Genomic DNA, 17648 nt, shown 5'->3' on the forward strand with positions numbered 1-17648 from the left:
ATATATTCGTCTTATATTAGAGTGCTTATTCAAAGCATCTGAAATTTCCAGAGAAAAAGTACAAATTAGTTTAAATTATTTAGCAGACCTATGATGCTGTTTGCTACAAAATGGAGCATGTAATCTAATCTGTCAAAATATTGTGCTCACTAGTAAAGAATGTGAGTGTACTGGTGTATACTGACGTATTTTTTGTTGTGTATGTGAAATCCACAAATTGGATCGTTCATTATGGCTTAGCACAATCTCACCCCCGTGAAGCTCGAAAAGTACAAAGCTCGAAAAATATTATTTTCGTAATCAAAACTTATCCAACGCATAATAACCTTTCAATACATTATAAATGATTAGTTTATATACCTTCAAAATAACAAGTTGATGCGATGTCTTGTTTGGCTTGGTTTATGCGGGACATTTTTTACAAGCGTTATTTCCGAGTATTTTTGATCGCGAACTTTGAAACCCTGTTTAGGCTAAATAGTTTGCTAATATTATCTGTGTTCCATTCTCAGTTATGAATAAATATGTTATGTTCATCATTATTTTGAATATAGGTCACCAGTTTCTATAGATATAATGAATTTTCACAAATAAACATGTTTGGTTTTTGGCCCAATCTCACCCCCGTGGCACAATGTCACCCCGGATGGTGATATTTATTTTAAATTTATAATACAGCTTACATAAAATACCACATTCATTTACGTTGTTCTTTACAAATAATAAATACATATCACAACCAAAAAACTATCGAAAACTGAACTAGTTTCCAATTTTGTTTTTCTTTTGCTTAATCGTCTCCTATAGCTTTCTTTTTGAAGGTTATGGAAACAAAATACCTTTACTTTAAATTCCTATACTCGTGTCAATAAGGCGCTCTATTCGATTCTGTTGAGTATAACAAGCTTCATCTTCATACAACTGATGAATCGTTCATAACTACATCAATATCTTAAACGCATATAAAATATCAGCTATTCATATTCACACTGGAATGTTTGTTACCTTCAACAATCAACTTATGGAATGCTTCTAATAAATTGAAATCCCTTGAACGTTTCTAATAATAATAATAGCCTAAAGTAAATAGTGAGCAACCGTATAACAACAGGAAGCATCCTAACTGAACTTTACTTACTTTCTATCTCTTTTACACTCTTATAGTATTTCTAAGATACGATGAAGACAAAACACTATTTGATAGTTTACCCCAACTAGAGATTAATACCTGACCTACCAAATCATACCCTGTACGGTATTGAATGATATTTCGATCATACAATTCTAACTTAAAGACGGCAAGAATTACTATTTCATAAGGCACTCATGGATTTTCTTTTTATGATAATTTGATTACCATCTCAATCACTCGATCAATCGTTGCGGTTTTGGCATGTGGGGATTTCCTTAAATTTCCTGCAGAGAGAGCAAAGAACCGTTGTGAGTTTTTTGTTCCTCCAAGATCTTTGTTAACGTTCTGAAAACGTTATCAGGCAGGTGGTCCAGTAGCATACGAGGCATAACCTTCAACTCCATAAAGTCCTCTGCTGTGGCCCAGCGCATTTCGAATGTTGGTCCGCCAGTATTAGTTTTTCTAAAAAGAAATAGAACATATTTATTATTTATTTTTGGTGATACGTTTTGTATAAAAAACCTAAAAACTTAAAAACGAATGTCATTTTACGTACTTTTCTAGTTCTGTCTTTTTACGCCTTACAATGTGCAAGATTCTTCCTCCAGTAAATAGTCGTGTTTTGGCAAATCTTCGCTTGGATATTTCACTTGATAATATTCCTCCTTCCTATCATAAAGCAACACCGAAATCTTGGTTAGACAATCTCTATTTACGCCTAGCATACATATGGTACTCACAACTGCAGCCACCGTTTGGATGGGACGTTCGTTTAGGAGTGGACTTTGGCCAGTTTTCTTCGTAATTTCCGTTACATCGTGCCATGTGGTTTCCAAATCTCTTGATGGTACACCGAAGAGTGCATATCCAAAGCCGTTTAACATAATGCGCCACTGTAATGCAAAAGTAGTACTAGAGGCTGCTTGTATGCAATATTTACTTCAATGTAATAGCTTGAATACAATATGTGGCATACTCGTCATAGGAAATCAATATGAGAAAAAAAAACTTAACAAATTGAAAAAATGCATTTTCAAATAATGTCTAAATATCTAGAAAACTAATTATGGTTATGAAAATTACTTTCAAAGACGAAAAGACTAAAAAATAAGAAAAACAAAATAAGTTTACCTTCGGCAGCTTACAAGCCCGAATAGTTTCAATCACACTGGTGCGTAAATTCTCTATGGAATCAACACCCAATCGCATTACAAAATCATCCCCCACACCAATAGTAAATGCGTATCCCTCCGTGTATCGCGCTGCTTCACGACTGAGTAATCCAGCTGGAGTAGCGAATGCATACACACGCAGATCCGGAAACCGGTTACGAAGCTTTGCTGCCAACAGAATGGAAACTCCTGCTCCCAAGCTGTGCCCTGTTAGAACCAACGTATATTCCGGATAAGTATTGAAGACCCGATCGAGCATGTTTCCTTCCCGTAATCGCTTCAGCATGCAATCGACCCCGGCAACCATTCCACGGTGAGCGGAAGAATCCGGAGGCATTCCTGGGGCGTCGAATCGTTCAGCATTGGCAACTAGATCTGTGAACACGTCCCGCATCGATAAACTACCTCGGATTGATATAACAATACTTTTGGTACTGTGGTCCGCCAACACACAAAATGGTAGCTATAAGGATGAGAAACATCGTTTTCATTAGTATAAGAATGCAAAGTATTAGGCCGTGGAATTTTGCAATTTCATTTTATGCGATTTTAAGTACTATATAAGACACTGGTTGGGTTTGTGCTCATACAGATCGTGTATTATGAAGTGGATTGCAATTCTCGCTCTTGGGCTACAGACAGCATATTGCTTCAGCAATGGTGAGCTAACGTTTATTTTTTTTCTCCATTACAGGTGGTGCTAAGCCAGTTTACCTATACAAACAATCTAAATAACAATTTTTCAGAACATGCTATAGCCTCTGTTAGCTACAGGCAACATTCAACAACCTTTCAGCTGGATGGCAATAAAAGTCCTCTCTTACATCAAACTTCCTGCGTCTGTAATGGAGAGATTCTTATCGAGAAGAATCCATCTCCGAATTTCAGATACTCCTTACCTCTTGATTGTCATTGCCAAGATTGCGAAACTTTTGGATTAAATGAACACGATGAAGCAATATTCATTTGTCCGAATAATCAAGAAAGCCGTGAGCCCGTAAGACGAATAGTTTCTCAAGAACCATCAACTTTAGTCTTTGATCGAAGCCAAAAGTATACTGAAACGTCACATATCGAAAAAGATCTGAAAAACAGCGAGCGCAAAAAACGTTCTGCGTTTAATTGGGAAAGTTTTCTAGAGAAAATTTCCATTATGGGCAGCCATGATAGTACATACAACAAAAAAACTGGAGCTTACTTTCACTATAACTATGGAAATAACGTAAGTCCAGCTAGCAGTGCTATGTCCACTACTGAATCTTCAAATACCACCTAAGAGAACTATTTAAAACCAGCGTACGTTTTTTTCTCCGTACTTTTACGCATAATGTCATAGGAAATTAAATTACAAAATATAAGATAAATTGTTCTCCATGCGGTAAAAATAAATAATGTAGCTTTTAAGTGTATACATTTTGTCTTACAGCCCTGAGTAAAATAAGCAATTGAAACCTCTATAGCTCTATGCTAACAGAAAATCAGCTACTAACATGAAATACTTGTAATGCATAGACCTATATCCTATACAAAGTATAGAGTGGATATCAATTTATTTACCAAAAACTGTGATTTATTACATTAAATTTGCGTACCGCTTCAGCAGTTGAATCCAATACAATAAGTGCATTTCAACAACGGCACACCGCTTACTATTCGAGCTGTGAAATCAGTTCTAATTAACAAACAGGTAAAACAACCTTCTTATCAAAAGCGAAAACAGGAAATATCGAATTCCGGTAATGTCAACCTTCTACTATAAAAAGCCGTCAAAAGCTTTAAAAAACGTTTAGAAATTTTAGACTAACATAGTGGTTACACAACTGTCATCAACATGAATAAAATTATATTCAGTCTGCTGTTGCTGTCCTGCTTCGCAGCTACCATCAAATGTGATCAAGGACCAAGAAATGATTTCGGAAAGCTACAAGTTATCCCTCCCAGTTCCAACTTTATGGAAGGTTTGCTATCAATACCTTATCTATTACAATCATCTACCTTTTTTTGATTTCATATAGATGACTCAAATAACCCCACTGCACCGGAAAGCATGAATGAGCAAAACTGGAACGAATATACGAAAGCAAGAAATTCTAAATTCCTCGGAGTCGATCATAGTTCGGAGAAACAGTAAAACGTTGCTTCTGTATTAAAACTAGATGACATTCTTTTGTGTGATTGGAGAATAAAACATTTTGTCAGAAAAAAACCTACCTCAAATACGTGATTTTTGAAAGATGCATGTAGGACGTCTTCGCTTCGAACCCGCGATGTATATCGGACGCCTGACACGTGACAAAGGCAACAATTATCATCAACGATGATTTGAGGTTTTCGTCTACGAATACCGGTGATTATGATATTATTGCGATCGATCAATAGCGTATATTGACTTACCGGAAACAAGCGCAACATGTCATTTTTGGAACCAAGCGATACGGTCCGGTACAGCAGTGCATATAGCAAACCATAGGCCAACCGTAGGCAGCCAAAGCGAACCGCAAAAAGTGACGCGCATTTTTTATAGTCATCCACGACGGGGACGTGGCGAACACCCTGGTTATATCAGTAGAATATCTTGGGCCATCATCGTTCAACATTCGTATCCGCCGCATTTCTCTCGTTTCTCGTTTTTGCCGAACACGTAGTAAAACACACCCTGCCATGATATCCGATGGAACTAGATCTGTACCCCGAAATAGGGCACTTAGTAGACTGGCAACCTGAGTAAACGCTTCGTGGCCAAACTCGTCTTTCCGTAGACAGCAAAACGCCCAACGGAACCGTCGAAACCACAATTTAGAAACTTTTCGGTGAATTGCTGATTCTGTCGGGCCATTGTCATTGCTATCTCTACCATTTTTATATTTTGCTGATCCAAGCGGGTCGAAAACTATAGCTAAACCAAAGATAATAAGCGCAAATACTACCCAGTTGAATAGTACAATTGCTGAAACGAGAGTGGAGAAAATAAATAAAACATCACTAACGGTAAGGTCATAGAGGTGCTTCAGTAGAATAAATCCCTACTGAACAGAGCGACTAAGTCTATCTAAGTAATCGTAATACTGCTACGCATGTGAACTTTTTCGCCTATCGTTGATTTTACGGGGATTATTCAATATACCTACTAACTACATTAAAAATGTCTCGGCGACTGCCACGTGATTGTAAAGATTCTGAGCTAATATATTCAATCTGAGTGAAGAATAAAATTGAATGGAACTTTTTTCTTCTTCATTAATTCCTGAGATTCTACTCAGACGCTTACAGATTTATCCAATTTTAAGTTATACAGTCGATGGATTTTATGTTTCCGTGTAACTAATAAGAAAAAAATGTTTAGTTTTATCAACACTTTAGTTTGAGTATACTTATATAGGCTTAAACTTATTCAAAAGCTAAAAGTTTTCTTGTGAGATGCCCTATTGAAAAATGTGTACGTTATAAAACGAGGGTTTAAATATTTTAATTTATATACCTAACTGACTTACGTATCTTAATTTTATATCTTTAAATTTTTCAGAAACACAATTGCTATCATAATAACATTTCATATATGTACTGCGGTCTCTATTAATTTTGGAAAATTTGGTTTTACATTCCTCAGGTAGTGGGTTGAAGTGCTGACTAAGAAAATTTTCAGTCCAAAAAATACTACCCTATCAGCATTGATTATAATGATACGGATTTTAACGCACAGCTTGTCAATGATATTCTAACTCACTTACCCTCGATCACAGTACGAGTAATTTTGTCTTCACTCTTACACTCAATTGTCCCACAAAAGGCCCACATTGTGCCAAATATGTTCAGTCCAGTTTCTGGCAGGATTAGCAATATTCTGAAATCAAATACTCAGCATCAGCTTGGCAGCTTATTATTAAGTTGGGCGGGTAAGCTTACTTTATCACCAGGAGTGGTGCCACCATCGTGCGCTTCTGCACCTCGGTAATGCTACCCTGGGCACTCCGATTAACCAGCAGTACCAATAGAATTATATTTACACTAATTAACACTAGGGTTCCTACTAAATAGACACGAACAGCCAGTCCAGCTTGTTCATCGCACTCCGCGGTCACGCTCCAGTACGTCGACGTTACGCATGATATCAGCCCGAGCCTACAAATGAAATTGAATGGTAAATATTAAGTAGCTACCTGTGAGACTGCTAGTGAAGCATACGATGGGAAAGTGAACTTCAACGCAAGGTGAGAGTGAGTTTAACAGTGAAAATAATTATCATTATTATTAATTTGAATGAGAAGGTAGAATAGCGGTAATTGCTGTAGGTGGCGATCACTTACCATACGATGCGGAACACGATCTCGAACAGACACGGAAACACAAGGTCGTCCGACGCGGCTAACCATTTCCGGCCGAATAAACGCAGCGCTGGCATGACCTGCAATGGCAATGAAGCCCATAGGTAAAATATGCAACCATCGCATTGATTTAAATCAATGAAATCCATGTAGAAGTTTCTAATGCAAATATCGTCGAAGGCGAAGGGAGAATGATTCAAAGTAAACCCTACAAGGCCGAGTCACGTTAGATTTGATAATAGTTTGATAAGTTAAAAAAATCGATAAGTTGCTTAGTGAAACGATGCGAGTTATGTATCACCCTCTATTATCATCAATTACCGCCAAGATCGTCTATTGCTCAAACGACTTTAATCATCCATACAATTCGATTATTGTTAGTAACAGTAACAGTATTATAAAAACATTTTGTCAGGTTCTCTTTTCAAACATGAACTGTACCAATACCGCTTAAAGATCGCAGCGGCAATTTACCATCAAATGTTATCGACTATAATTCAATTCAGTAGTAGGTACATATAATTTAAATAATAGCTCTGTTGGAACGCAGTGTGCTCTACTCGCTACAGCTTTTCAAATTTATGAATTAGTTTCTTAAGTTGACAAAATTCTCATATGCCTTAACGTTCATTTTATAGATAACTAACTGACCCGACAAACTTCGTATTGCCACAAGTTAAACTGTGTTGTACATAAATCATGAATATCGGATGATCTTTATCACAATCTCGAGTTTTGCAAGATTCTGATGAGTTCAACCTTAGATGAATCATTAACGTAACTATGAAAGCATCCCAGGTAACCAATACGCATCACCAATGCTATTCAAATGCAAGCCAATAAGCATTTAAATCGCCTTAAATGCTACTTAGATGCTATTTTGGCAAAATATACAGCTACTTTACTGCTAACCTTGTTATACTGCTTTTCACATACTCTTATAGTGCTGACAATGCTAATTTGCTGCTAATTACCGACACGAAGAATTTGAATAGAATTTTGGATACCAATTTACAACACCTATGCAGTCACAAATCTAATATACAACAACGTGTAGTTTAGAATGCCAGATTTGCTGATTTGCTGCTTATGTTAATGCTTATTGGTTACCTGGGACGGGTAGTTTAATATACAAATTTGCAATTTTTTCTCACAGTAAGGTACAAAACAATTCCCCTCATTACTTAGCCAGAAAGCGGTTAGCGATACTCGCCGTGATTGTACAACATTTCGCCGAATACCATTTCGTGAAAAACCTTACGCGGAATGTACCATTTCACGGAAAACTTTTTCGTGGAAAGGACCATTTCGTGGGGGTGATCCTCTCCTTACTCGCTGTCGCTCGTTCGGATCCAACTGAAGGAAAGTAATAGAGGTCAGTAGACCTACGAAAATAAATAAAACTGGACAGTGGAGATTTCTGCGGGGGATTGCCCCTTCCTCCCAATGGCCGGCGCTTCCGCCGGCAACACTCGTGACCGTTTCGCCCTGAATGATCTAGTGTTACTATAGATAGTTTTTGTAGTCTGTGGTGTTATTGACTATTGTGTTATGGAAGAGGGTCGAATTTCTCGAGTTCGATTAGTATCTGAGTTACGCAAAAAATTTTGTTTTATTTTTATGAGAGTCCTTATCACCCAACCACAGGGGTGAGAGGTTTCTAACCATCATGAAATAAATTCAAGACTCCAAAATCCCCCACATCCCAAATTTGGTCCCATTTGCTTGATTAGTTCTCGAGTTGTGAAGAAATTTGTATTTCATTTATATGGGACCTCCCCTCGTAAAAGAGGGAGGGGTCATAATACACCATAGAAGAAATTTCTGCCTACTAAAACCCCCACATGCCAAATTTGGTGCCATTTGCTTGATTAGTTCTCGAGATAAAAGGATCTTTGTATTTCATTTGTAGGGAAGCCCCCCCCCCTTCACTTACAAGGGAGAGGGGTTATAATTCCCTTTCTAAAGAGGGGAATTGAGACCCCAATTCACCATAGAAAAAATTCTTGCCTCCAAAAACACCCACATGCCAATTTTGGTTCCAATTGCTTGATTAGTTCTCCAGTTACGCAGAAATTTGTGTTTCATTTGTATGGTAACCCCCCCCCCCTTTTAGGGGGCAGAGGGGTCTCTAACTTTCATAAGAACCTTCCTCGGCCCCAAACACCCCTACATGCGAATTTTCACACCGATCGGTTCAGTAGTTTTCGATTCTATAAGGAACATACCGACAGACAAGGAACAAACTGAAATCCTTTTTTATAGGTATAGACCCGACGATAGGGCTGACCCGAAAAAATTCGTATTGCCACAAATTAACCTGTGTTGTACATAACTCGTGAATCTCGGATGGCCTTTGTTACAATCTCGAGTTTTGCAAGTTTTTGAGGAATTCATAATTCATCCTTACAGGATGTTCAATAAGTTCGAATACAACTTTTCATCGTTGTGTAAGTGCGCATCGTGTGCATTCTGTGTATTATATTGTGCGGATAGCACTATTCGCCGAGATTGTATCGCCGAATACCATTTCGCGAAAAACCTTACGCGGAATGTACCATTTCACGGAAAACCTTTTTGTGGAATGTACCATTTCACAGGGGTGATCCTTTCCATACTCGCTTTCGATCGTTCGGACCTAACAGAATAGAGATCAGCAGACCTAGGAAAACAAATAAACCTAGACAGTGGTGATTTCTGCTGGGGGCAGGCCCCCCGCAGTGGCCGGCGCTGCCGACAGCGTGTTGCCGGCAACACTCGCTGCCTGCGGTCGTCTCGCCCTGAATCATCTAGTGTTACTATAGATAGTTTTTGGTGGTCTTGTTATTGACTAAGTTTTATGGAAGATTCTACAATTTCTCGAGTTCGGTTAGTTTTTCAGTTACGCAAAAAATCGGTTTTATTTGAACGAGAGTCTTTATTCCCCTACCACAGGGGTGAGGGGTCTCAAAGCACCATAAAATAAATTCATGCCTCCAAAATCCCCCACATGCCAAATTTGGTTCCATTTGCTTGATTAGTTCCCGAATTATGAGGAAATTTGTAATTCATTTGTATGTGAGTCCCCTCTCTTAGAGAGGGGAGGGGTCTCAGTACACCATAGAAAAAATCCTACCTCTAAAAACTCCTACATGCCAATTTTGGTTCCATTTGCTTGATTAGTTATGAGGTGATTTGTATCACCTCGAATTATGAGGAACGTGCTGCTCGAGCCAAAGATGCTGATACCTGATATACCTGATGAGGTGATTTGCATTTCATTTATTTGGGAGCCCCCCTCCTAAAGAGGGGAGGGGTTCTAATTCATCATATAAAAAATTCTTGCCTCCAAAAACACCCACAGGCCAAATTTGGTTCCATTTGCTTGATTTGTTCTTGAGTTATATTGAAATTTGTGTTTCATTTGTATGGGAGGCCTCTAACTTTCATAACATCCTTTCCTGCCCAAAAAATCGCTGCATGCAAATTTTCAAGCCGATCGGCTTAGTAGTTTCCGAATCTATAAGGAACATACGGACAGACAGACAGAAATCATTTTTATAGGAATAAATAGCTATTCGAAACTCCGTATCGCTCTCGTCGATCGCTGCTTAGAGTATCAATCGCTACTAATGCAAGTGTGAACTTTAAAACACCAATCGTGAGAGGTAAAATAGAGTTTTCTATTGTCTATGAAATATAATAAATCAGATAAACAAAGTTTCAGCGCACTTTCGCAAGGATTAAAGCTACAAATTACAAATCGTAAGTCAAATGGCGCAACACAATTTGATCTCAATATGGTCTCAATTATCAATTACTGTAAATTTAACATCGGCACAAATAACAAACAGCTCCCAGTGATTCTTGTGCAGGGTGATGCTTTGTCTTTGAACTCTGACGTAATGATATTTACGGCTCTCGTCTTCGACGTAGGTACGTACCCGCCGTCAGGCGATTTATATTCTGTGGCTCTGAGAATGTTGCGATACGGCGACGCCTCAGGTAATTCAGCTGAATCAGAGCCCTGACCATGGGAGAATGTGGTGATCATGACATTTTAAAGATTGTAACCCTCCCCGTCGGTGCCACATGTACGTGTTTAATGGGCTGTGAACTAATTACTTACAAGGAAAGAATTTATCAGCACAATATTGTGGCTAATGGAATGCATTTGACGTTAGGCGCGGAGAACTTGGCTAACAATCAATACCACGCATGAATGAATGATTTATAAAACCTCGCGTCATTATAGACTCATACACTGTAGAACAAAACTCATATGATATTATTGCAGCTGGATAACACGTCCATTAACATTCGTGATAATAGTTATTGATGCATCTCATGCCAATTGGATGGCTTTGCCGAGCAAAGTTGAAGAAGATCGAGGCGAACCGGAATACATGCACCAGACTGTTACGAGTCGAGATTGAGAATAATACGTAATGAAATTGCATAAATCAGTTGATGAGAAAATGAGGTTGACTGCTTTTGCTAGCCTTTTGCTGAGGAGCGGATAACACGCGACTGTACTTTATCGAGACGATTCTTGTACAGCTCGGAGCGATTGCGCGTGTATCCTATTGTTTAGCACAGAACTGCAGTGACGAAATAACAAATCATTAACTTGAGAAGCTTGTATCAGAAATAGCACGATGATGCATGCAAACTTAGCGTTTAAATAGTATAAAATTCGCGACTGAAAGGCAAACATCAAAGAAATTCTGTTATTTACAAAATACACCCAATAATGAAATACCATTTATGCTCAAAAGTGGTTAAATAAGACAATAATTAGAACGAACCGAATAAAAATCGCAGTCAGAACAAAACCCAACACTGATTTCAACTGATTAGGCATTTTAAAATTGATTTAATAGTAAATAACTGATAGAGTAAACGAACACACTCAATCCCAGTGATTCTAAGGCCAAACGAGGAAAGTCGTCCAGGATTGATTCGTAAATTAATTTGACATGTCTGAAATACTCAAGTTATTCTATATTGCCAGCAATCGTCAGAAGCTAGGAGCTAGGACCCTTCAGAAGATGGATACATTGAATGACTGCAAATAGGAACCTGTATCGCATCAAAGACCTAGATTGCAAACTCTACTGTAAAACTTACTAACCATCTATTGCAAGACTGAATGGCACATCCATTCCATATTATCATTGATTCAATTGCCGTTCGCGGGCAGCGCGTTTAACCTTTCACGGAAAACCATAAAAGTGCATACAACGTCTTGCGTGCACCCAGCATCCCATGTAGCATTTTATGCGGTCCTTGGTGGGCGTTAGAAAATCTCTTCTGGTCTATAACATAGAATCAACACTGATGTGTTCATAGAACCGGTAGTGGTTTTATTGCATACAACAAGTAGTGTGCCCACTTAGAAGGCACGTCCTTGAGTAGTTTCTGCTCCTACAATCGCTTCCACTCGACTATTGATTCAGTGGCGTATCCAATGACTTTCTGTCGAATCTATTAGTAGCAGCTTCATTTTATATTAATCGTGAAACCTAGCCACGTCTGCTGTATACAATACTTTGCAGATTCTAAGCCCGAGAAACGAGTTTAGAACCGTTGCGCATGTACCTTAGAATGTTGAGCCGATTAGATCAGAACTCAGTTTGTGTTACCGCTGCGAGTGGACGTTGTGCAACTTGTACCCACATTGAGAACAGCAGATTTCCACACCTGGCTAACATTTACCGTATTGCAGCGCCTCACCGTACATACACATGTTTTCGCGACCAACATGTGTCTCGGAATTTCAGCTGTACACCCTGACCTCAACTGACCGACTCAACGAAACTACAGTGACTTTGCAAGTAAAATTTCTCGCATTAGGGAACCGAACAAAATAACAAATTTTGATAAATAAGAATAAAAATTTGATTCTCTTTTTGCTTTCTTTTTATAGTCAGTACGCGTAAATCGTATGACTGGCAATAACACCCAAATTAGAGCAGATTTAAGTGCCATTTATTTACAATATACATACCGGAGTGTAAACGATAATGAACAAAAATGTCTATTTGCAAATCACAGTTTTTTCCGCAACAAGGTGATTCCTCATTTCTATATACAGGTAGTTATCACGTGTGCTTCCATCGTCATTGGTTGATCTTCAACCCGAGGCGGTACAGACAATACTCTCTCACGCAAAGGTATTTTCCCGTAATGGAATACGATCGAATGGAAAGGTTTGCCAACCAACTATATGACGACGAAAATCCATCGAGATGTTATTCATCACTTCCGGAATTCCAGTTACATGATTATCGTGAACCAGTTCCATCAAGTTGCGTTGAGCGTGGACTTAAAAATTAGGTCATTAAAAGTGACGGTAGAATTTTGTTACCAAGTCAAGTGTTTTGTCAATCTATACCTATAAAAATGGATTTCTGTCTGTCTGTCCGAATGTTCCTTATAGAATCGAAAACTACTGAACCGATCCGAAAATTTGCATATAGGAGCTTTTGGGGTCAGGGGAGGTTCTTATGATGGTTAGAGACCCCTCCCCCCACTAAGAGAAGGGGCTCCCATACAAATGAAACACAAATTTCTGCATAACTCGAGAACTAATCAAGCAAATGGAACAAAATTTAGCATGTGGATGTTTTTGGAGACAAGAATTTTTTCTGGTGAATTGAGACCCCTCCCTACTTTAGGAGGGAAATAATGACTCCTCTTCCTTTTAAGAGGGGGGGCTTCCATACAAATGAAATACAAATTTCCTCATAACTCGAGAACTAATCAAGCAAATGGAACCAAATTTGGCATGTGGGGAATTTTGGAGGCATGAATTTTTTTTATGATGAATTAGGACCCCTTACCTTTTCAGGAGGGGGGCTCCCATACAAATAAAATACAAATTTCCTCATAACTCCAGAACTAATTAAGCAAATGGAACCAAGTTTAGCATGTGGGTGTTTTTGTAGGCAATTTTATTTCTATGGTGAATTGAGACCCCTCCTATCTTTAGGAGGGGAATAATGACCCCTCTCCCTTTTAAAAGAGGGGGCTTCCATACAAATGAAATACAAATTTCCCCATAACTCGAGAACTAATCATTTGGTATTAAGATCATTGAAATCGAATGTGTGGTTCCGGAGAAAATCGTGTCACGTAGTTTTCACATTTTTGGTTATAACTTTTAAACGAAACATCGAACCAAGAAACAATTCAATAGTGATATACTAGATAATAATACTTTTCAAATGAGACTAATAGCGCATAAATCGGTTCAGCCATCTCCGAGAAAAGAGCGATAGAAAATTAGCTGCACACACACCCACACACACACACACACACACACACACACACACACACACACACACACACACACACACACACACACACACACACACACACACACACACACACACACACACACACACACACACACACACACACACAGAGAGAGAGAGGCATTGCTCAGTTTGACGAGCTCTATCGATTGGTATATCTGACTCGGCCCTCCGGTCCTTGGATCAACTTCGTGTTTTTCGACCAATTTCTAAACCTTTGTTATAAAGGTACTATAACAAAGGTATAAAGAAACCGTTTTCACTGAGTAGTTGCTTATTTATATGAAATGTTTACATCCACCAAGCTTCTTTGAATTCTGAGAAGGTACTGACAACCCCATAAACAAGTTTGCGCGGAATCCGTCTATGTGCATATATCGCTCGCTTCAAATTGAAATCATATTGCATATATCTAGATAATTACATATTGTTTTGCACACCACTTCTCAAATCATTACTTGTTGGATTTTCCCAGGTCTAACCAATCTACACGTTGGTTGAACTCTAGTTAACCTCCTGTTCATATTCAATGAATTGTTCGATAGAAAATTAGATAGAAGGTTGATCTAATCAACTGACTGTATCATTTGTCAGTGGGTACGAACACAGACGGCTGATCTATTCACAATGCCCTAAACGTATTAGTAGTAAAACGAGAAGAAATTCGATTATCTAGTCAGTTTAAAAATCACATTACGCGCTGTTAACAACCACGGTGAAGAATAGGTATATGATAAATTCTAGTCACGTCGCTATAGCCGCTGGTGCGCTTAAATATGCAACACCACTTCCTTGTTATTGGTTATGGTGAGCGGTTACCGTGTCCATTGTTTTAGATAAACCCACTTATCTGAAACAAAACTGATTGTGAAGAATACCTTCAGATAAAGTTTAAAGGTCGTTAGTAAGTCTAATAATAAACTGTTTCACAAATAAAATTCATGTCCCCCAGAACCCAGAACATTATTTGACCGACTCATAAGCTCCTGTCATTAAAAGCTTTAATTTGTAAACTTTTCAACCCAAAATGCTTTGAGATACATATATTGCAATCAAAAAGCGGAAGAAGGGAAAAATTGTACAATTGAATGTAAACATGGCTTGAACAGCAGCGGACAATCGACCGTTATCTTCAATACTGTTTTGTTATCGAGAACGACATCTAACCACAACAGTTGAAATATCATCCTCACCGTCAGCTGATATTGGAATATCAACTGGTTATCACAAATGATAAGCGTTGTGGAACGATTGAACTCGGTTTAGCTTGAAGTTTTAGTTTGACTAATCATTGAGCCTTGATCAATTTTCGTTTACCTGAATAGGTGAGAGATTCAAGTGATTATTTGATTTTGTTTAGTGAAAGTTGAGTAGTACGAAATATGCTAAATTAATATTTCTAAGGACTACATATTTTTAGCACCGAAGAGTTTTAGTGAAGTCGAAACTTTATCTTTCAATATTTTTTCAACAGATTTTCCTGAAAATCCTTTCTATTTTCATAATTCCTTAAGATGGTGACCATATGTTACATGTTCTCATAATTATTCCGGTGTTCCTTGGGTGATTACAATATGACTTTTTTTAGATAATTTTGATAGAAGTTTTTGGAGTGTCTTAGTCTTAGTAGAATACGAAACCTAAAATTAAAGAAAAGAAGAAAACTTTTTCCAAATTAAATGCACAATGTATAAATAGTGGAATTTAATTTGAAAAAAGTTTTCTTCTTTCCTTTAATTTCAAGTAGATATTTTGTCAAAATTTTTAAATCTGTTTGAAACATGCGGTTTTTTTAATAAATCAATTACTTTGCTACAGTTACGAGCTTGGCACGTACCATCCGGATCTGGGTATCAGCATCAGCATCCGGATCTGGGAGGTTACTATGAACCCGAAGCCGGTTCCCATAAGGGGACATTTCATCAGCATATTACTGACATAAACACTGAACAAAATAGCAATTGGCGACCATCGCATGTCTCAAGCCATATGATCGAGTTCAGGTTTTGGACATTCTGGAATTCCCAAATTAGACGTAGATTATAGACGTAATCTAGAGAGTAATTATAAAGTGTTTGACATATGTGTTTTACCATTATTACTGGTACAAATATGTATGGAAAATCACTCGTTTTCGTATGTTGAACATTCCTAACGACCTAATGATTTTATAGTTACTTGCAGGGATGGTTCGATCACTTTGACTCAATTTTGATTCATTTGACAGTAGCGTCCTAACCGAGCAAAATTTGACAAATTGATGTATGGGACATTTGTAGATAATAACCATATGTATAATTTTGCTGGATAAAGTGTTGCTGTATCTTTTGTAGTTACGGTGCTACAAGGCTAGTACCACGTTAGTAACAAAATGAACGTTCATTTACGTTCATTTCATTTTAGACACTTACAGTGTCTGTTTTCGAAGACACTGATGATGCCTGTGAGAATAAAATTAAAGGTAGAATTTAATTGTGAAAATAGTTTCTAGTATTCATTCATTCAACTTTCGTGATATACTAAAAATTTCGAAAAATTAACTTTAGTTAAGTTGTAAACAGTAAATTGTAAATCTATACATACAAAAGTGAGCGTGAGTTTGTTTGTATGTTCCACCATAACTCCAGAACGCCTTGACCGATCTCCACCAAACTTGGCACACATGCTTGATATAAGGGAATCAGCAATGGGGGGTTGATATGAGGGGGGGGGGGGGTGAACACGGCACAATAAACATACACTAATAAAGTTGGTCGTTTCGGTGTAATTTTAGTATCGTGAAATCCCTATATAACAGGGGGAGGCCCTAACTCCGAAACGCCTGGACGCTTCTTCATTAAACTTGGCACATATGTTCTTTGACATAAAGGACTCAGCACTTAGGGGTCGACAAAAGGGGGGGAGGTTCAGAACAGTGGGGGAGGCCCAACGTCCGAAACGCCTGGATGGTTCTTCATCAAACTTGGCACTGGAATCAGCACTGGGAGGTTGCCAAAAGGGCGGCCCTAACAAGAGGCTAAGTAAAAGGGGATGCGTTTCTCTTGCATTTGAACCGATTGCAGTTGTGCAAATAACTTTAAGAAAAGAGGGAGTTCCACCGAATAGGAATATATGGTAAAAAAGACCTTTGTTTAGTTTCCGTTATAGTGATTTTCATAGAGCAAACCAATGCCTGATTAGCTACGTGACAGAAGAGAGCTGACTGGGAAAGAATCGACAAGTAGAGGGACGAAGAGCCTGAGTATGAATGTATGTTTCGTCATAGCTCCGGTACTTCTGGACTGTTTTTCATTAAACGTCGTTTGTCAAACACATGTATTTTGGCATAAAAGAATCAGCGCAGGGGTGTTGACAAAAAAGGGAGATGGTCTCTTACAAGGAGAAAGAAAGGTTCAAATGGGTAAAGGGGTACATTTCTCTTTCAATTGGAACGATAACAGTTGTACAAGTTGCTGGATATCCGAAAGGGGGGATAGGGTGGCCGTCAACAAAGGGAAGGTTCAAAAACGGTTTTTTGTCGATTTACAGGTATTACCGGGAAGAAGTCAGATTTACAAGTGGCTTGGGGACAACATGAGGAAAACTGACAAAGAGAGTAGACACATTTAAATGAAAAAAAGGTTTTTTTGTTTTTTGCATTATGAGAATTTTCGTTTTCGTGACTGAGAGACAAAGGGGCCCCGTGTAAGGTCGGGTAATCAGCTAGTACATATTAAAATTAACA

The 17648-nt window shown here is 38.2% G+C and overlaps 1 protein-coding gene across 11 annotated transcripts in view; it reads right to left on the bottom strand.

Moving 5' to 3' along the window:
- Positions 1-616: 616 nt before the first annotated feature.
- Positions 617-17648, bottom strand: part of LOC128738967 (diacylglycerol lipase-beta-like) — a 33498-nt gene continuing 16466 nt past the window's right edge. For all 11 annotated transcript variants that reach the window (XM_053834486.1, XM_053834483.1, XM_053834485.1 and 8 more), the window contains exons 4-12: positions 6609-6706; positions 6208-6423; positions 6033-6145; positions 4699-5251; positions 4516-4639; positions 2264-2767; positions 1873-2025; positions 1689-1801; positions 617-1594 (exon numbers count right to left, since the gene is read on the bottom strand). In XM_053834486.1, coding sequence (XP_053690461.1) covers positions 1408-1594; positions 1689-1801; positions 1873-2025; positions 2264-2767; positions 4516-4639; positions 4699-5251; positions 6033-6145; positions 6208-6423; positions 6609-6703 — 2058 coding nt within the window. In that variant the 5' untranslated portion in view covers positions 6704-6706 and the 3' untranslated portion in view covers positions 617-1407. The remainder of the gene's footprint in view (positions 1595-1688; positions 1802-1872; positions 2026-2263; positions 2768-4515; positions 4640-4698; positions 5252-6032; positions 6146-6207; positions 6424-6608; positions 6707-17648) is intronic.

This window comes from Sabethes cyaneus, chromosome 2, assembly GCF_943734655.1.
Source record: "Sabethes cyaneus chromosome 2, idSabCyanKW18_F2, whole genome shotgun sequence".
NCBI lineage: Eukaryota > Metazoa > Arthropoda > Insecta > Diptera > Culicidae > Sabethes > Sabethes cyaneus.